This window comes from Cyrtonyx montezumae, unplaced genomic scaffold, assembly GCF_038088225.1.
Source record: "Cyrtonyx montezumae isolate F1298 unplaced genomic scaffold, pur_monq_1.0 scaffold_8, whole genome shotgun sequence".
NCBI classification, from domain to species: domain Eukaryota; kingdom Metazoa; phylum Chordata; class Aves; order Galliformes; family Odontophoridae; genus Cyrtonyx; species Cyrtonyx montezumae.
In genome coordinates this window covers 37,185,017-37,206,652 of record NW_027072089.1, presented here as the reverse complement: position 1 = coordinate 37,206,652, position 21,636 = coordinate 37,185,017, and the positions used below count along the sequence as shown (strand labels likewise).

At 38.1% G+C, this 21,636-nt stretch overlaps 1 protein-coding gene across 4 annotated transcripts in view; it reads right to left on the bottom strand.

The window, feature by feature from the left end:
- Positions 1–820: 820 nt before the first annotated feature.
- RB1CC1 (RB1 inducible coiled-coil 1) overlaps positions 821–21,636 on the bottom strand; it is a 69,776-nt gene continuing 48,960 nt past the window's right edge. For 3 of the 4 annotated variants that reach the window (XM_065752900.1, XM_065752901.1, XM_065752904.1), the window contains 9 exons: positions 19,244–19,403; positions 17,084–17,192; positions 16,723–16,963; positions 8,931–8,982; positions 7,785–7,832; positions 6,619–6,677; positions 4,693–4,829; positions 2,026–2,096; positions 821–1,491 (listed from right to left, as the gene is read on the bottom strand). In XM_065752900.1, coding sequence (XP_065608972.1) covers positions 1,414–1,491; positions 2,026–2,096; positions 4,693–4,829; positions 6,619–6,677; positions 7,785–7,832; positions 8,931–8,982; positions 16,723–16,963; positions 17,084–17,192; positions 19,244–19,403 — 955 coding nt within the window. In that variant the 3' untranslated portion in view covers positions 821–1,413. The remainder of the gene's footprint in view (positions 1,492–2,025; positions 2,097–4,692; positions 4,830–6,618; positions 6,678–7,784; positions 7,833–8,930; positions 8,983–16,722; positions 16,964–17,083; positions 17,193–19,243; positions 19,404–21,636) is intronic. The other variant, XM_065752902.1, reaches the window with a different exon arrangement.

Below are 21,636 nucleotides of genomic sequence, written 5' to 3'. Positions count from 1 at the left end.
TTGCAACATAAGGGCAAAAGCATGAACATTTTTATTCTGATTATTTCTTTACCTTTCTGATCCTCCCCTCTATGTCTCCTGAAGAGAAATCATAGTGACATGATTCCATCCAATAAGTCCTAGACATAAGCTTACTATTTAATCTAGAATTTCACTTTTAAACTAGTTACACATTTGTAGTATATCTTTTCATAGTGTTATTAAAAACTAAAATGGAATAAATAACTATATTTTGAAAAGTGCCACCTATCAGTTTGATTTGCTGAGAAAATTAATTCGTACTTAAGTTCTTTTTGTTATTACAAGGTAATTCTTGAAATTACTGGATGCTACTGAACATGAACTCTTCCTGGAAAAAACAGTTATTTCTATATAACAAAACTTTGCTCAAGTAAGCAGAGAAAAGCTACAACAGATTAATATATAAAATAAACATCATAGAAAGTTAATATTTAAAAGGCACACAAATGCTTCAAACATACAGTTTCAAATCTTTATTGTTTTAAAATTCTACATGTCTTTTACAATTACAATAATTTGTTACTTAAATGACTCTTGTATGGTTAATGTACAATGAGTTTTTTCCTGAAACTCAACCATGAAATACAATTTCATCAATATGATTTTTCTAAATATATTAATACAAGATTTCTGGTTTGTCAGGAAGAACACGTGCTTCACTTTGAACAAACAGCACAGGTAACTTCCCTTCAGAATCTGTGTGATCAATCCACTGAAAGTGCTTTTGAAGATTGCAGATCTAACTGTAACTGATTTCCAAAATCAGTCCATCAAATTACAAGGGTTTTTTGTTGTTGGGTTTTTTTTTCTGTTTCTTTTTTTTTTAATAACATTAAAGAGCATTTTCATGTAATGAAACAAGTTGCAGTAGTTATTTTTATTCATCTACTGAGGCAAACTCATGTTGAAGAAAAATTATATGATTATCTGCATGCAATGAACACTCCTCTTTAAATAGTTGATGAATTTTACACATATAAAGAATCTGTTAAAGAGTGCAAGTACTTTGATAATGATTTCACAAAAGGACATATGCTGGTAATAATGGTAACTAACACTTAACACCTAAATACAAGCTAATGTATATTTAACAGGCGATTAACATGGCTGACAAACCATGTTGCATGTGGATGCCCTTTGAGAAAATGAACGCATTTGGTCCACACTCCTAAAGTTATCAGGGTAAAAAATTGGAACAGTTAGGGCCAGAGACTTTGATGCAACTCTTGTTTCTAAAATGTGACCTGTTAAAAAGTAAAAGCAGTACATCAGTGAAGTATCTTGTCACGTGAACTCAGTATAAAAACATGGCCTGGTATTTGGAGCGATGAATGAGCACTGAAGGACAAGTCAAAAAAGAATGGAGACAGAACGGACTGAAATTCTGTTGTATTATACTTTCTTGTTCCATGGTACTGCTTTCACTCTGTAGAATTTTGTACCCAACGGAACTTTAAATCTGTTTTGTGCCTATAAGAACAACAAAGCAAAAGAGAACAAAGCAGATTAGAAATGTAATTGGAAGACCATTCCTCTGATAAACATATTTTTAAGCAAAAATTGACCCCCGTCCCTCCCTTTCTCATACTAAATTATTTCTACATCTGAGCCTTCAGTGATGCCTCATTATTTCCCCGGATGCTTAAAGGTGCCAAATTTTTTCCAGGAATCAAAGGGAGCTTTACTAATTGCAGTCTACAAATCACTGAAATATGGTTCCAAAAGGTTATCAGAAACGTTCAGAAGGATCCAGAGAAAGGAAAGTTTTCTCACACAGACAGGTTTTCCAGAGGCAATTCTATCCAATACACTTTGTCATTTTCTCTTTTTTCTAGTTCCCCTGCTCTTGCTATAAAATGACCTGAAGAATAGAGCAGGATAGGCAGAACCTGGGACAATTTTCATTCTGAAGTACTCTCACTCATTACTCTAACATTTTTACATATAGAATCTGATTTTCTTCTCTGTTAATTTAATCAGATGTTTCTACTCCTATTTCCTTACCTTTTTCGCCTGGCAATATTCCTTTTCCATCACTTTTCCCAGCACCCAAGGTCTTCTAGATGCACCTGAAGCTAACAAGACAATATGTTTATTACTATGGATACTCAACTACAGGTTACAGAAAAGATGTAAAAACAGTTACAGGAATTTTCAAATTTAAAAAACTGCAATTTCAGTTTAGATTTCATTTGAAAAATTAAAATTTTAGAGAAAACAAAAGCAAATCAAAACTCTAACTTCACTTAAGGGCTGAAAATTACTCCAGTCAACCCAGTTTAATTTTGGGGTCTGATTGAAGATGATCATTTCTTGAAGTATTTCAAAGGATTGAAGTCTCCATACAAAACTTTCAGCTTGTATAAAGTAAGGAAATGCTTATTTCTCTTCTATTCTATAAAACGTTATCTATTTTACTTGTCTTGTTCTTTTAGAAGTATCAATGATCATGGCATGAACAAAATATCAAAAACAGACTGAAGGAACAGTTCAGATATGCTGTGCATAATCAGTTCCAAGCACGAAGAACTGCATCTAGTGAGAAGAACGTGAGTTGAGAACATGAACTTGAGTCACTCAAATCAGTATCTAAAATTTTATTCTTACTCTTAAAAACTTGGCTACTATTCATAATTGTCTTTGTTTCAGCAGGTACAGAACTGTTCTCTTCAGAGTGCCTGGTATGATGCTATGATTTGGTTCCAGGAGAAAAACAGTATTGAAAACACATTGATGTTTACAGTTATTGTTAAGCAGTGCTGTACAGTGCCAAGGCTGTTCAGTTTCTCAGCTCACACTAAGTGCTGGAAAGAGACAGAATCAGAACAGCTGACTTAAACTGGCCAAAGGGATATTCCCTACCATATGACATCACAAGGTAGGAGAATCTTGAAGTGGGTGAGTTCATCACACTTTTCAGCTACTCAGGGGACGCTGCTTGGGGGTGGTGAGCAATTGTTTGTGCATCACTTCTTAGATACATACACACACACATTTGTTGTACTTATCATCCTTTTTTTCCTATGTTAATAAATAGTTTTTACTCAACGAGTTCTACTTAATTTTTTTTCTGCTCAACTGGAAGCAGGGGGAAATGAGTGAACAGCTGTGTGGTGCTTAGCCACTTGCCAAGTATAACTATAATAATGGAGCAGATTCCATTCAGCTTCAGACTTCTACAGACCTGTGTAAACTGTATTAAGTACTTACACCTGACCTGAATGTGGGGATAGGAGTAAAACACTGTTTCCTTAAGTACTGAGCTAGAAATGTGCTCCAAAAGCAAATTTTAAGTCCTCATGGTTGTTTACTTGCAGTTTTCTCAAATTTGAACATTGCTTCTAGTTAACAAGTGGTGAAGAATGGAACAAACTAAGTCAAATAGAAGAATTCAGTGAATCAACAATACAGAAACTGACTCAGGGGTTACACTATGTATGAAAAACAATAAAATCAATATTTCACAGATATATGCAATGCCACTGTTAGGTTATATCTGTCTATAAGTATTACAGGAATTCTTCTGTGCATCACAGAAAACACAGCACAGATTCATCAGCAGTCCTGAAATCAGTTACAAGCTTGGTGGCTTTCAGTCACACTGAGACTGAAATCTACAATAAGATCTGTTGATTGAGAGTAAGTTGACAGCTTCTCACAAACACCACATAGAAATTTTCACTGAGAAGTCAGAATTAGTACGAAAGCTCTTTGCAACAAAAATATGGAGCATGGTGGCCTGGGAAGGTTTGTAAGACATACATTAGGTGTGATAGTTTAAAAACATTTATATGAATCTATTTCTTTTAGCGTGTAATTTAGTGCAATACACTAAACATTCTGCTACTTTTCCTCATTTCAAAGAGATTAATGCTTCTATTTTGCAAAGTTTACATAGCTGCCAAGAACAGCTGAAAATTAACATAAATATTAAAGGGGGGGGAAAGCAAATGCACCACCAACTTTGGTGACAACATAAGCAAAAGATACAGAAACTATTCTCTGAAGAATAATAAATCATAATAAACACAAGTGGATATGATGGAAAAATTTTATCAGTAATTGCAAATCCCCCTACACAAAAGTTAATATTTAATTTTAGACATGTATTTAAATTCCTGAATTCCATATACAGAGAGAACAAATTTTATCCAAAGACAATCTTAAAGAATATCATAAAGACAGGTTATTAAAATAAGAACTGAGCATGCATAGGTTGGGAAAAAAAGTGTTACGAGTTTGTGTTTGCTTTTGTCATCAAAGAAGTCATCAGAAATATAAATCCACATAAAAATAGGCCTAAGACATACACAATTGTACATCATTATTGCTGACTCTGAAAAGTCAAGCTCCCTATTCAGAATATGAAGGAAATCCCTATATAATAACCAAAGTTAAGAGAACCTGATCTACGAGGAAAAGGCTAAAGCAGATGTCTTTTTGTCTTAGAGAACAGATGGCTTGGAAGGGTCTCGTTACAGTATTTCAGTACTAAAGGGGCAGTTGCAAAGAGGACAGGGGATCTCTTCAAAAGCAGGTCCACAGAGAAGAAAATTACACGCTTTTTATATTTACCACAGATGTTTTTATAATGTCATTTACTATCAGAATATCATTTAAGAGTGCTCACTTGAAAGAAGATGTAATAATTAAAAGTAACGTGACACTTACCACACTCACCTGGTTTGAGGTCCAGTGCAGCAAGAGATTCTGAGTGCAAGAAATACAAGGTTGGACTAACAGTAAATAATACATAGTTGTCGTGTCTTTCGTCTAAGATTATGAGAACCAAATCTCCAACCTGAAAACTAAAGAAATTAAGGCATTTAGCTATAAAATTGAAAGTGTAAGACAACATAAATTACACAGAATGTATTTCCACACATTACCCAGGATGAGACTTCTCTGAAACAGCACAGAGATTTTCTACTTTTTATGCCAACTCATTCACATTTTGTATTTTGTGGAATCAACAACAAAAAAATGTAACTGAATACATTTTTGATATGTTTTTCTATATCCATGCCTTATTTTTTCCCCTCAAAAGAACTCACAACCTTGCCTTAAAATATAAACAGGAATATCTAATAGAATACTAAGGTCTCTTTATAATGACTTTTCTTCACCAGTACTAATGATGATGATCACTGCACCACAGTGTTATAACTGTAAATCTACATCTATAGCTGATTTGATCACAAAAATACAGCAAAGTATTTATGTAAATATTTAATCTTAAAATTTTAAGCAAAAGAGAGGGATGGAACATTTGTCACTTTGGTGAAAGGGTTAAAAACAAAGAAACACTCCAGTAACCGACTTAACGTGACAAGTTTTTGTTAAATCTGTTTCTTCTAACACCAGGATAACACAGGAAGCTATAAAATTCTTATGCCAAGTTTCAGTAACAGAATTCAGATACCTTTTTCTGCCTCCAATTTCTGTCTCACAGTGCAAATGTACTGGAAGTAATTTAATTATCCATGAATGAAGTGAAGTCTAAAATAGCTACAAATTAAGCATTAAACCACGAGAGTGATCCAATAAGTGATACTATTTCTTGGAGTGGGGGAGGAATTATCCAAGAAAGGGGAAATCTCTTATTCATTAACAGAGCTGAGATATATATCTATTCAGGGATAAATAGGTAAAACCATAGAGAAATCTACTGCATAATCTAGACTGTGCACTTTCAGATTACATTAGCAATGCTACAAGCTTTTCTCCCTGTACTGACCATGATGTCAGGCTATAAAGCCTGAGACAAAGACAAATCTCTTGGACTGTAGTACTCTTTCATATTATTTTTCTCCCAAGCTGCTACCAAGAGAGCTACTACAATGTTCACAAGCTCAAAGAAAAGGCTGATTCTGCACATACTACCATTACTATAATAAAAATGCAATTTTCTGCAAATCAGAAAACGTAAAAGGATTTATCACTGTTGTTTTTCTTTATTAAAATACTTAGGTTACTCACTGCAAAAATACTTAAACAGCTGTCTATGCCTCCTGTATTTTGCAACAATTAACAGTTCTCCTTTCTCACCTCAGTAAGGATGTTTAACTCTACGTTATTAATTCAATCATATCTAATGAAATATTTGATTTTATTTCATTACCTCAAGCCAAAAACTGTTAAGATTTTGGCAAAGTAGGATATCTACTGAAACACAAGGTAGCACTACACATTCAGGGTGAATGTACTCCCACTTTTTCTTCACATTATGACAGCTAAACAAGAAGGAATGTAAAAGAAAACACTGGGTGCATTCTAGGGGTCACATGAGGCATGAGACTTATGAAAAAAAATGTAAAGAAAGGCAGAGGAAAAGGAGATAAATAAATAAATAAAGCCAAGTTGACCAATTTGAAAAAGATTTTTTTTAAATAAAAATGTAAAAAAAATTAAAGTTTTATTTATGCTGAACTAGGATTATTCAATAGCAGTATGTGAGTATGTGAGCTATTGAGACGACCTATGTGCACTCTTTCATTGCAAAAAAAGAACTGAAGAACTGTGACATCCTTTTATTACATAGTTATAACTGAAAGCACAGTCACCTGTTCATAGGGAAATTGTTAAACAAGTACTTACTCTCTAATTGCTATTTTTTCAGAATGTCTTGAGGATACTGATGACATGCTCTGGGACATCTGTATAAAAAAAACAAAAAAGAAAAGTTATAAAAAGAATTCCACTGGCATTCTAAGGAAACAGACAGTAATACACTGGAAGTTACACAACTTCACTGCAGATAAACTCTGGATGTTGAACTCAATATGGAGTCTTAGTTTCACTGAGGACTATCACACTATCTGAAGTTTAATGTTCTAGATTAGAGCGAGCCTCCTTGGAAAAAAAATTGTAGAAACATGTACTAAGACAAAGCAAGCCCTTAATTCTGCAAGTTAATGCATACAATTCTCATCTCCTATATATGTAATAAGCCTGTCTCGATATCATCTTAAAGCACAGTCAGATAATTTTTTTCACTTCAAAATACCCGTTATAAAATTAGACACAGCCTAACGCAAAGAGCCCTTGACTTCTGATGACCTTTTCAGAAGTTTCCACTATGCAATCTGACTTCAGATTCCTTTTTTCTTCTTTAAACACAACATTCTACCCATTCATATTGTACTTTGTTGGTTGCTTTTTTTTTTACTAAGAAATGTTGCTGCTAACGTGGAATTTGTCAACTGCATATAACTTCCTCAGGTATTTCTCTAAAATGCTTTAGACTTCAAAGAACAGCTTGGGCTCTGGAATGGTTCTTACAGTCCATCCAGTTTCAACGCCCTACCACGGGCAGGGCTGCCCTCCACCAGAGTTCAGCTGCCCAGGGCCCCAGCCAGCCTGGCCCTGAGTGCCTCCAGGCATGGTGCACCCACAGCTTTTCTGGGCAGCCTGTGACAGGGCCTCACCACCCTCTAAGTAAAGCTTTTTTCCTAACATCTAACCTATGTTTCCCCTCTTTTATTATAGCCGTTCCTCCCTGTTCTACAGCTATGAGACTTCTAATAACACAACTTCTTACAAGTTGTTTTCTCTTCTGTTTGTAAAGTACTGGAAGGCCTCAATGAGGTCTCTCTGTAGCCTTCTCCAGTCTGACTGTTTACATAAGGAAACTGTTAAATTGAGCTAACTGAAAGATTCTCCAATCATCAAGTTGCCACTTGCATTAAAAACATGTAGATTAAGTAGTTTAACATTCAATTTTTTTTCCCTTTTTTAAGGCACTTAAAATGTGTTGCACTTACCAATCTTTGATTTAATCTCTTATTCTCCTCTTCCTTCAACTGCAAAGTCTGAGAGAAAATCTTACCTGATTAGTTAATTAATACAACTTATACAGTATAAACATCTTAAATAGTGTTAATATGACCAGACACAGAGTACTTGTACAATACACACACTTACTATAGTTTCAAAATAGAATCAAAATATAATTTGAACTAAGACTTGTAATAACTTTAAAGGACAGTAATTACCACTGCTACACCAAGTACTAAATTATGTTCACCTCCACACTTTTCCACATTAAGGAGAAAAACATTTCACTGATAAAACAGCAAAGAAAATCAATTACTATCTGTAGCTGCTAGATATAAACCACGACAAATCCTTTGCAAATAGATGACAGAATCAAACTTGCAAGTGCTAATAGTTAGAAACATCCAGTCACTTGCATTATATAGTTCAATATTCAATTTCCTCTACTTATCTTTCAATATTTAATTTTTCCTCCTAATCTCAGACCTCAGTCTAACTGAAGCTAGAAACCTGAAAGCTAAGGACTGAAAATCAAGTTTCAACTTTGAATAGGCATGAAGGAAGGCAACTAGAATGGAGTTAAAAATGACTGGACTGTTAAAATGACTAGAGTCTTGAAGATTTCATTGCAACTACTGAGAATTCATATAGCTTTTCACCAACAAGAAAAAACTTATTTTGTCAAATATGTTCCTTTACTCAATGTACACTGAAAGCAACGTATGAAATTGAAAGCAATACTGTCGAGGCTATAAGGGATCCCAGACCGAATTAAAATGATCCAAGTGTAAGATTTCTGTTTCCCAAAGAAACAAGTAAATCAGTCTTGATTCCTGACCAATTGGTTTGGATGCTCTGATTTAAATAAGTGCTTTTTTCTTTGAAGAATTCCCTAGATTAATGTCAGTTGTCACTTACAAAATGAAGTATTACAGCTGAGGCATTTATACTGAAGTTCACATGAATAAGGTGAATTAAGCTAGTCCTAGTACAAATATAGTGCACTAATATCCATTTTGAATGGCTTCATTTACAGTGAAATTAGCACAACCAAACCCGCTATATTATAACAGAGTACATAACTAACATATTTACAATAATTAGTGCAATATTTTATCTCACAATCTACTCACTCTTTCTAACAACATGATCCTCTGTTTTTCTTCAGACATGTGGATGTTTTCACTAAAATAGAAAGAAGAAAACAGGTATGTTAAAAGTAATTTCCCCAACACGTAGATGGTTTTTTTTTCCTTCCCCTTCTCACTCACTCACAGATGAATGCTATCATTCTGCTTGCATGATATGGAGCTTACCCTGGAATTCACAGAATACTTTTAGATCCTACCATTCTATCATATGTAAGCAAGGCATATATTCAAGAAAGGAAAGGATCAATAAAGTAGCAAATAAGAATATAAGAAAGGTAACTTAAGAATCAGCACCAACAGAATCTTATTTATTTTTTCCAAAATAGCTTTCTTTTCAACCCAGTGAATTTTCAGTCACTTATAACTTAAAAAGTTACACAGAGCCATTTCTGAATATTCTGCACCATTCTCAGAACGTTAGTATGAAAGCTACATAGCTAAAGCTTTTGGCAGCTAACCTTTGATACTGCAGTACAGCTTCACAGTGTTGTATTTTCCCTAATCTTAGCAGTTCAAATGCTCTGTGCTTTGGGACTTCCTAGTAGAGAAAGACCAATGTGAATATTGTGTTGCTAACTGTGAATATCTGTGCATCTGCAAGATAAAACGCAGTTGGACACAAGATAATACAAATAATCAAAAGTTTCCTAAGAACACAGAGTAATTCCTATTACATTTAAATTGTATTTTAAAACATAGGGTACTACGGAAGAGCCAAAATACTGTGTAGCCCAACTTGATTTGGTTGGGAAAAGAAAATGGACAATTTTGAACTTACGGTGCATTCATCTTGTCTTACAAGGCAAGCTACATGCCAAAGCAAAATACCAGGTAGAACTAAAAGATTATAATTAAGAGTATATTTTTTTATCATTATTATTTTGTATTGTGCTTTTAAATTGTTTATTTTCCTGTCTTCAGCTAACCACAGCTGTTTGAAATACTGTCTATTGACTAGCCTCTGCAAATTGTGAATAATGGTGAAACGCGAGCAATATTTACTAACAGCTATTTCCACCTGTTGCAATACCAGTGTACAATAGAAGCAGATACTAAAGAACTGATTTTATGTACCTTCTTGCAAGTTGCAAGTAAGGATTTAAAACAATGCAGAGTTGTTCGTTCCTAGTCCTATTACTACCACCTACTACCAAGTGTTCTAATACTGATGATTCAAAGGTTATGCAAGTAAAGAGATGCTGAATATCTGTCCTCCTCTCCAATAAACAAAACATCAATCCACCAAAGCTACTCTCAAGCTTTTTTTTTTTGTTTGTTTGTTTTAATTCAAAGGATTCGGGCTAATTTCTATCAAATGCTTCCCACACACTTAGAAACATCATCATGCTATCTACAGCAGTCATGTAAACAAACAACCACAAAGTTTTTTGTTTGTATTGTATATGAGAATCAGTCACCATTCAAAAGATATGCTAATAACACGCCTAGCTCACCCTGGGATCATATTAAAACCTCTCTTCTCCCACTTGACTTATTTTTCACATACCTAAGCCTATTTCTTCACCTCTCAATCAAGTTCCACCTTGAAGCTGCCTACTTCTAAATCATGAAAACCAAGCATTCCTGATAATTGTGATACCACATCTGTAGAGTAAATAACTCCTAATGACGATACTCCACCAGGGAATAGTATAGAAGATGGTATATTTTAAGTAGTTCTATACAAACAGTTATACAGGTAATACAAAAGAGAAGATGGCTCACCTTTAAGATGACAAGGCTCGCAGAGGACTCCACATGGGAGGGATCTCCAAGAAGAGATCCTTCCCTGGTGGTGGTCAGCCCTTAAATGGGGTTTGAGAGAGGAGGAACTAGGCTCCACCCCTTCCACCCACACAGGTATATCACCTTCACCTGTGCCCCCATGGCTGACTTGGTGCTCACCTCAGGTGACCAATCAGTGGTTCAGGCCGTGATTCAGCAGTTCCCATACACTCCACCCCTTCACGACATGAACCACTGATCAAGTAACCATAAGGTGAGTTCCCCTTGATACAGAGACCCAATACATCGCGACGCTTACATAATTGCCCGTCGCAACGCATGCTGATGTAATCTGATATGAGTGATGATCGGCGCATCCGTCGAACTCTTCTTTGGGCCAGTGCTCGGTGGTATCTACTGGAAGCATGTAATCATACAGTGCAGGTCCATCTTACGTGTCATCAGTCCCGGTTAGACCATCACCAGATGCTTCACATGGTCTTATAACAACTCTGGAACACTGCAGTATTGTTTTGATTCCTTCTGGTGATTCATAGACTTATGGGGAGTAATACAAGTGTTTTAGAGGTACCAAGAGGGGAAGATCCGCTTTCCAGGGCAAGATACAGGCCGTATTCCTGTCTTGGGTTAACACTTCAGCTTGTACAGGGGCACGCCCTGGTCGCCTGTACCAAACCCTTTGACCCGATGTCTGTGGCTGTACGACTATATCAGGCACCAAAGGGGGTGTCCTGATCTGCCACAGAGACATGATAGGGGTCCCCTTAGCAATGAAGACTGGAGTGTTAACCATTATTTCAGTAGGCCATGTACCTATAACCGGAGGAGCTACCGAACCCCCCACCTCCAATAATCTCCCCCAAGGTGCAAGTAGGCCGCACCATCGTGGTCCTACCTGCACCTTCCAGGGCCATTTTATTCTATTGGTACCTGGTTCTAGGTCCTCAGGGGCAGGGAGCAGAAGGTTGTTCTCATTGCCAATCTGAGGTTTCACTTCATTATCGGTGCCCGTAATTTGGATCCTAAGTGGGGAGGCCCATATTGTTTGTAACATTTTCAAGGCACTGGGTCTGCCATCTCTAGGTCTTTCATTCAGGTCCCGCAGGGTCTCATGGAGTCTCTTTGTCCACCCCTGCAGGGACTGAGAGTCTGTCTTCAGGGCAGCCTTGAGAATACCATTGTAACGTTCGATAAGGCCTGCCCCCGTTGGATTATATGGCAGGTGGAATCGCCACTCAATATTATTTTCTTCTGCCCAGCGTTGTATCACTGCACCCGTGAAATGACTTCCTTGGTCACTCTCGATGACTTGCGGTGTCCCGTAGGCAGCCATCAACCTTGTGAGTGCCTTTATAGTGTATGCCTGGTTGGCTTTTGGTACTGGATAGGCCTGCATTAGCCCACTCGCGGTGTCGACACAGGTTAGGGCATATCTCGCCCCCTCAGACCGAGGGAGAGGCCCAATATAATCAACCTGCCACCTCTGTAGAGGATTGTGTCCTCTAGCAAGATGGGCTGTAGTTTCAGGCAACGACCTCGGTCTTATCTTAGAGCAGGCGTCACAGTCTCGGCATGCTTGAGCGATGTCCGATAGTTGTACGGGCAGTCCCCACGCTTTAGCGGCTGCCCACATGGTCTTCTGCCCAGCATGCCGCAGCTTTTGATGTAGCCAGTAAGCGATATTCTCAGATGGAGAGTTCTCAACCCATCTAACTCGGGCCAGTGTGTCGGCTTCATCATTTCCTGGTGACTGTAGGGGTTGATGACCAGAAACATGGTAGACACACACAGTTCTGTGTTTGACTGTATTCCATATGTCTAACCACATATCTTTGCCCCAGATCGGTCGGGAGTGGATAGTCCAATCCTGGGTGGCCCACTGTGCGATCCAAAGAGTGAGCCCCCGATACACAGCCCAACTATCTGTGCAAATATTCAGGATACCATCACCAGGTTCTTTGGTTATAACCATCCACACCGCCCGCAGCTCTGCCCACTGGCTGCTTTGACCATCCCCCTCTTCGAACCAGATTGTGTCTGTGGCAGGATGGTACGCTACTGCTCTCCACTTACTTGGGTTGCCCTTGCTGGACCCATCCGTGTACCAGGCATCTTCAGGAATAGGATATTTTCCTTCCTGGACGGGACTCTTCTGTGGTGGAGCAACCGAAGTTTGTTTTGGTGCATCACTATGATACGTTACTGGGCCAAGAATCTTCTGAAGCTCTTCTTTCAACGGTGAGGAAGATAGACTACTCCTCTGACTGAGATAGGCAACCCATCGTGCCACCGTCTGCGCCTGGGCCACCCCCGTCTTAGGAAGGTGGGTCAGATCTCTTACCCACCCCTGGATTGGCAATGTAGTCTTGACTATAACTTCGGCCGTTTGGGTTATTGGCTCTACCGCTTGTAATGCAGAATAGGCAGCCAATAACTGTTTTTCAATCATACTATATCTTTCCTCTGCTCCATGCCACACCTGAGACCAAAATCCAATGGGGGTCCGAACAGAACTCTGACATTGCCACAGGCCCCAGCCAAAGCCATCTTGAGTTACGTGAACATCTAGCTCAGCTGGAAGGGTAGGATCAAATATACCCAGTGCCTGGGCTTGTTTAACCGCCTGTTTCGCCTGTTGAAAAGCATCCTGTTCTGTTCTCCCCCAGTCCCATAATTGGCCCTTTTTGGTAAGTCTATATAAAGGTCTCAGCAGCTGCGCCAAATGAGGTATAAAGGAACGCCAATATCCCAATATACCCAGGAATTCCTGCAGCTGCTTTGGTGTTGTAGGGACTGGAAATGCCTGAACCTTATCTATGACGGCATCAGGTAATACTTTGGTCTTTCCTGACCAGACTACCCCTAGAAATTTTACGGACAGTCCTGGACCTTGCACTTTTTGAGGATTGATAGCCCATCCTCTTTCACTTAGGTAGGCAGTTAATGAATCTGCTGCCTCCCCTACTGCTTCCAGTGAGTCGGATGTTAACAGGAGGTCATCAATATAGTGGTATAGGTTCACACTGTTTGGTTTCCTCCAATCAGCCAGGTCACGTGCCACCAAATTATGACAGTATGTTGGTGAGTGCACGTACCCCTGTGGCAAGACCTGAAAGGTCCACTGCCTGCCTCCCCACGTAAATGCAAATTGATCTTGTGATTCTTTAGCAATAGGTATGCTAAAAAACGCATTCGCTAAATCCAGGACACAATGGTAGGTTTTAATTTCCCTACTAAGAGTGTCCATTAAGGAGGCAATATTGGGTACGGCCGCATGGATGGGCGGCGTGACCTTATTCAGTTCCCTATAATCCACCGTCATTCTCCATGTTCCATCCGACTTCCGTACTGGCCATATGGGGGAATTATATGGGCTGTGTGCAGGCCTTATAATACCTACTTTCTCTAATTCCTGCACTGTTTTTGATATTTCTTCTTGTCCACCCGGGAGTCTGTACTGTCTTACATTAGTAATCCGGCGTGGTTTTGGCAAACAAATGGGCTCATGTTTCGCATGGCCCCTCAATATTGTCCGTATTGCCCGGATACTAATGTACCTCTGCCGTAGTCTGAACTCTCCCACAGTTGTCTGGAGAGCCAGACCCCATAGAATGTCTATGCCCAAGATATATTCTGGAATTGGGGCAATCGACACCTTATACTCCCGGGGCGGGAGACGCCCAACCCCCAGTTTCAACCACGTCTGGGTGACTGGAATAGTCTGTCCCCCAAACCCACCAATCATCACTCTATTACCCTTAAATTTCGTTGGGTCTCCATATATAATCGATGTTTCTGCGCCAGTATCCACTAGAGCCATCACCTTCTGTACATTTGTCCTGGACCAGAATATTGTTAGTTCTACATAGGGCCTCCGGTCACAGCTAGAGGCCCTATGGGGACCAGAATTTTCCGTTAATCCATGAATTTTGCCAGATCTAAATCTTTTGCCACAGGTGGCTCAGGCACTGTAGCCTGTGACACCTGTGGATATTTTTTCCTTCTGTTCGGTATTATAAAGTCAGCCAAATTCCAGGTTGTTGTTGGTGTTTTTTCTATAATTCGTACTCCCGATTTTCTGGGAGCACTCTGAAATTTCTGATCATTTCTAAGCTGTTTCCACAGCTGTAACAAAACATGGTTGGGTTGCCCATCAATTTTGGTAAATGCAACCCCAGCCCGTATGAGATCATTAAACATAGTCCTCCGGGATACCCGTACGGGGCCTGATCGGGGCATCCGTGGAGCAGGCTTTTTAGTTCTAATAGGGAAGGCCTCAGCATCTTCCACTATACGAACATTACGCCTGGTTCTTACGCGCTCCGTCTCCCCTAAGTCTGCTACTAACTGGGCTGCCTGCTGTACGATGGCTTCTGATGCCACCAATGGATTTAATATGGAAACCAACATCCCATATAGGTGGGAGGGGGCCTGCTGTAGTATTAGATCTCTCATGCCCGCTGTAAACTTTTCCGTATCGGGGCTTTCAAAAGTGTCCGCATACAGAGCCTCCCTCATACCCAGTTCTCTGATATAGGTCTGGAGGTCCTCCATAGAGGACCACAAACCAGTATTAAGAGGGATATCGGTTTTATTGGGCCATGTTAAGCGGCATGCAGCCATCAACCAATCTATAATAGAATGGTTTTCCTCATTATAATGGACAGCTGCATATAATCTTTGTCTTAATGCCGGGTTTATCGTTATAGATGCTAATTTTGACATTTCTGTTCCATTTACTAAAACACTTTCAGCTCCTGCATCCCATAACCTTAGGAGCCATGATGGTATGCTTTCTCTTGGTTTCTGATGGAACCGTTGTACTAGGTCCATCAACTCATTAGCTGTATATGGACGAGCGGTCACGTGGAGGCAGGTTTCTGCAGGGGGCCATTGGTCAGGAGGCACCCCTGCTGGTCTATCCTGTACCTTCTTTGTTTTTTGAGTTATAATAGGCCGAATCTCGAATGGGTCCATCATAGATGGAGTTTCGAGATCTGCCTTAGAGATCTTTTCCCCTGTCATATCAGAGTCTTCTTCCTCTGATTTTGGGGTGTCTTCTACCAATATATTCCTTATTTGTCTTGTGGGGACATTTAGGCCAGGCTTTTTGGTTGTTAACGTACCCAGCTGTTGTTCCAGTTTCTCAATACGGTCTCGTAATAACTGATTTTCAGTCTCCATATTAACATTTGCGACATCTAACTTGAGTATGGCCATTACTAATGGCCAGGCTACTGCAGAGGCAGCTAACCGCCGCTCCTTGGTAATAAGTATGTCTTTATCTAATCCTACAAAGTAGTCAGTCAAATAAGATGGAGAAGGAGCGGCAGTCCCTGGAACCCGCATGGGTCCCCATTTTTCAATAACGGATGCCAATCCATAGTAGGGTGACCCCATGAATCCTGGAATTAGACCAGGGATTGTCTGTTCTAGGGGGGTAACGTTCTCCCCCTTGGCCCATTTAAATATACTCCAAATAAACGACATTATGGATTTAGTTAGAGCTGCCTGGCTCGCCAAATGTAGAGTAAATAACTCCTAATGACGATACTCCACCAGGGAATAGTATAGAAGATGGTATATTTTAAGTAGTTCTATACAAACAGTTATACAGGTAATACAAAAGAGAAGATGGCTCACCTTTAAGATGACAAGGCTCGCAGAGGACTCCACATGGGAGGGATCTCCAAGAAGAGATCCTTCCCTGGTGGTGGTCAGCCCTTAAATGGGGTTTGAGAGAGGAGGAACTAGGCTCCACCCCTTCCACCCACACAGGTATATCACCTTCACCTGTGCCCCCATGGCTGACTTGGTGCTCACCTCAGGTGACCAATCAGTGGTTCAGGCCGTGATTCAGCAGTTCCCATACACACATCTGCATGTGTACTACTGAAAGAACGATGTTAGCAAGAATGTCAAAGGTAGAGGGAGTGTTAAATAAGCTCATCTGTACTTCAGAACATCAAACAGCACACATCTAAAAGAGCATGTTTCACTCATTTCTACTGCAACGCCCCATACTTACTGCACAGCCATCATACTGGTTTCCATGGTGGAGTCCATCCTCCCCTCAGGTGCAATGTCAGAAGCCAGTCTCTCTGTGTCAGTGGGAATATCAGCTGCGCAGGCTCCACAAGCTTCTGAAGTTGCTGCTAAGTAGGTTGATGGAGAAAGATTACTACTTCTCAGCTTACTGACTTCTTCTTCAAGCTTTTTCTTTTCTTCAAGTAAACGAGCTCTATCTTCAGAAAGTGTTTCAATCAAATCTATGATACAAGTGAATAAAAATTCCTGTAATAATAGCATTACTAAGGAGTAAAACCAAACAAGCAAATGGAATTATCTCCTATTAGAAAAGTCACACACTTCTCCAGAAGTTAGCTTACCCTTATCTTTTTCTTGCTGTTGTGTTAGCATTTTTAATTTGTCACTAAGATCATTAATTATATTTTCTTTCTTCATTTTTTCTCTTGCTAGAACAGTGTTAAAGTTCGTCTGGAAACAGAAAGAAGTACTACTGAAATACAAAATGTACATTATAAACACAGTGCAAATGACATCACTGAAACAAGGGAAGTACAAAAGATATTACACAATGTAGTTTTCTAGATTCTGATTAAATAAGGAAGTAAGCTTGTTCACAAACTCTTCTGGACATACTGCTAGATATTTTGTTATGAGGATTCTCTGAAACAGCCTCTCTTTTTCCTCTCATATTTTCTCTCTTGTATCCTATCACTCCCAAGTCCAATGTAGTACAGTTCTAAACAAGCCATCATTAAAAGAACACTGACTCTTGAATATATTTTTATTCTAATTCATACACTACAGTTGCATGCTTTTAATTAAAAAAGCTATTTCTGGGGATTAGAAGGGCTACTAAGACAAAGCTACACTGCATTAAGATTCATAATACAAAAGAAAAATATAATTATCAGTATACTAGAACAATCTAGTAGTATCTTCATTAGAATAGATTTCAAGTCATGCAGTAATTCCTCACTGAAGAATGTTGTACAAAAATCATGGTGAATTACCGTGAATTACTTAATATAAAGAAGATCAGTCTATCAGCTTCTGTATCAAGACTGACAGATCTTTCTACTTCATGAATTCTTCTACTATCCATTACATACTCACCATTGCAAATTTTACAGCTACAGTGATGAGAAAGGCAAAATCTATGAACACCCACCTATTAAGAAGTTGTTTTAAGCTACATTTTCACTTCTTCAATGAATTAAAGAGCCAGGCATGATTTTGACTAGCTTTAGATTCTCTGTGCCTATAAATCTGCCCATTCATCTCTGTCTTAAACAACACATAAATTATAACATATATACGTGGCCAATATACACTTGACATAATGCACAGCAGACTTTGGTAAATGTCTGCATAAGAAAGCCAACAATACTCCAAAAAGTATGTAACATCTCGAAGATAACATTACTGAGACAAAAATGACAAAAGTGTGAAGTTAATCATTCAGATTATTCAGTGATCAGCAGCAACAGTTTTGTAAATTTTATGCATGAATTAGTGAGTGCTAGTTCATTTTTCAGTAGATTCTGTACTCCATCAGAATCTGCTGTCTGAACCTCTCCTAGCGCACTCTGCTGCATGAATGAAGATTATTGGATGAGGAAAAATCGCATACCAAGAGCAAATCTGACAGAGGAAGAAATATTACAATCGTATATGTAACCTGTAAAATAGCCATAATAGATTAACTACAGAAGGCTTACTATATTAATGTCTGTAATCCAAAACTTTCAGAACTAGTTCTGTCTTTATAACTGCCCACAATATTCTGCTCTCTGCACCAAGTGATTTGTAGCATTCATTTCACCAAGTCAGTTAATTACTACACTGTCTCTCTGTCCTTATTTGATCCCACTACAGCTAAAGTAAGCAGATGTGCTTAGAAGAGAAAATCCTTTCCTAGTATTTAAACGCAACAAAGCTGGAGATAATATCTGTTACTTAGAGATTTAACTTTAGAAGTGAACATTCACCTACAAAATCTGAGAGGTTCAGTATTTTAAGAAAACACGAGTCAGGAAAGATACTGCAGTAAGTAATTCAATGCAGTAATAATTAATCCAGTGTAGTGTGAGTTCGTATTGAGGTGAAGAATACACAGAGATGTTTAAATTAGAAAACCATCACGTTCGTATTGAACCTAAAAAATTATATGCCCAGGCTAATAAATCTAAGAGACACTAAGAAGCATACCAAATCAATTAGTATTTCTTTGCATTAAATTTGAGCAGTCCAAAAATAATACCATTAAGTTAAACTATACTTAAACAACATTTTTCTGGAGCTCAGAGGATTACTGAGTAAAACAGAGCACTAGCATAACAACACAAGTGAAACTGTCAAAAAATGAATCTGCCCCGGTCACTTCACGAACAGTTAAACAAAAACGAAAGTCATAAGCATGCTGAATTCCATTGGCATACCATATTCTGACTCTAGACAGCATAATGCAAAGTCAGAATGCACAAGTGTTACATAGCAAAAGCAAAAAGAATCAGCTTTACCTGCTGTTCTGCAGTTAGAGATGTTCTAATGTTCTGCATTTCTTCATTCTTTCTTCTTTCTTGTTCTTCAAGCTGCTCCAAGAATTTCATTTTTTCTTCCTGAAGCTTTTCTTGAAGTTCAGCAACCAAGTTTGATTCAGCAGATGATTCGGTGGGAGGACTTAAAAGAAAATGTTCAGGCTTTAAACTCATAGCATAAATAAGTTCCAAATATATGAAATAAGTAAACCAACAAGTCAGCAGTTAGTTTTGAGACATTTTTCAGAAATATTTAGTGCATACCATACTCAAATTTGAGTCATTCTTACTCTTTAACTTTGTTTTTAAACACACGCATCTCACCAAATTATTATCCTTGGGCATTCTGTTTTCTAGTGTCCATGAGCATCTCTACTGTTAAAATCTGCTGAGGGGAAAGATGTGTCTTTACTATTTGAATACACAGTATGCAAAGTAGTAAAACAAGAAACCATGACAGATCAACTCCCTAAAGATTTTCACTGTGTCAAAACACAATCCCTCCAGAACTCCTGCAAAAGTAAGGAATCCAGATGTAAAAGAATACTGTGGGTTGCAGAATCTAGAGAACAGCAGTAATGACCAGAAAGAAAAGCATTAATTGTCACTCAAACAGGAAGAATAAGAACCTTAAATGGCTCCTGAAGCAGATAATCTTAAATGGATATTTTCTAATGACTGATTTCAAAGCACTAACTACCCTCTTCTGTGGCATGGCTTCGAGTTATCATGAAGCCTCACTGTATAAAGTACTGGGACAGCCAAATCCCTTCATTGAGTGACTTTTGTAAAAACCTACACTATTTTAACTTTTCATTCTTCTCTTTTGCTCCGGATTGAACTTCTATTTATTTATAAGTAAGTTCTAGCCGTGAGAGTGTGAGTGTGAGTGTGTGTGTGTGTCTGTGAGCTGCATTGTGACCTAATGTCAATGTTTCTCTTCACAGAGAAGCTTCACCACTAACTGCAGTCTTACGGAAATGGTTGGAAAATACCAAGACTGGAAGATACCAACATCTTATTTAGTTTTCAAAGCAGTATGGAGTCCTATCATACTTTTAACCTTTTTTTCAAATAGTATAAATGGAGTTAACCAAACTGCTTAATGACAATCATTACAAAAATTGCACTGTTAAATTAATTTCCAGTTAATCCCAGCTGAGCACAGTACACACTGTGTACAAAAAGTTAAATAAGAGAGTTACAAATGGCTTGTAGTTCCATTACTTCTAATCATGATGACTTTCAGGCACTTTATAACCAAAACACATGAATTTTCATAGATTGGTAATGCACAAGTCACAAATGTTTCTTTCTATCTTCTAAATATTTTTGTTAGCTTTCATGTAAGTTCAAAAATTAAACTCCTGATAGCAGTGAGACATTCAGGTCAAATTTAACAACTTAAGTCACCACCAGTGCCTTCTGGAACATTAGTGTAACAGTGATCTTGCAGAAAAAAAACATTTATCTGACAAAAGTTTCTGCCTAACACTACAAATAAAGTTCTAAACAACAATTGAGTGAGGATAACAAGTCAACTCGAATTACTGGCATAGCTTAGGGTTTTAGGAACTCAAAAAACAAAAAGACAACATAACATATTTGCCCTCCAGAGACAAAACACTTCCTAGAAGAAAAAAATGTAACAGCAGATAAAAGCATAAAGTGAAGCCTTAGAAGGCAGCATGCATAATAACATCACACTTTGAAAATAAAAACTATTTGACAGAATTAATTACTACTAATGCTTCATCAGACTGAAGCAGATAACATTTCTTTGAAATACATTGGTATCACTTTTAACCAGTTTGCATAGAAATATATGCAGCTCTGCTCAGTTGATCAAAATTAAATGTAGACGGTGGTTTAGTTGTTGTTCTTGTTCCATTTTTTTTTCCTGTTTTTAAGTCTGATGACAAAGCTACATCTTTTTCTTACTGAGTCACTTCTACATCCACTACTACAAATAAACGGTTTGAATACAGCATTTGACGTCTTCCCCGTCAACATTCCACCATATTTTATTAAGTTTAGGAAATATTTTGAGAAAGACATAGGTCTTAACTGTAACCCAGTTACTGAATCTTAATTCAAGAAGTGTATCATTATTTTAATCTTCTTTTTCTGTACACACAAAATGCCAACACTAATAACACATCAATGACAGATGTGTTAGCATATCAAAATCCTGAGGTAACGGGGATGAAGTGGATATTTCAAATGAAGTGGATGTTTATATTTTTCTTTGCACCACAGAAGTGAATTGTGTGTACACTGGATCACAGCCTTCTCTTTCTAACTCTTCCCTCCATTAAAAAAAAAAAAAACAACAAATATTACATTGACATTTAAGAGTTAAATGCTAACTTAAA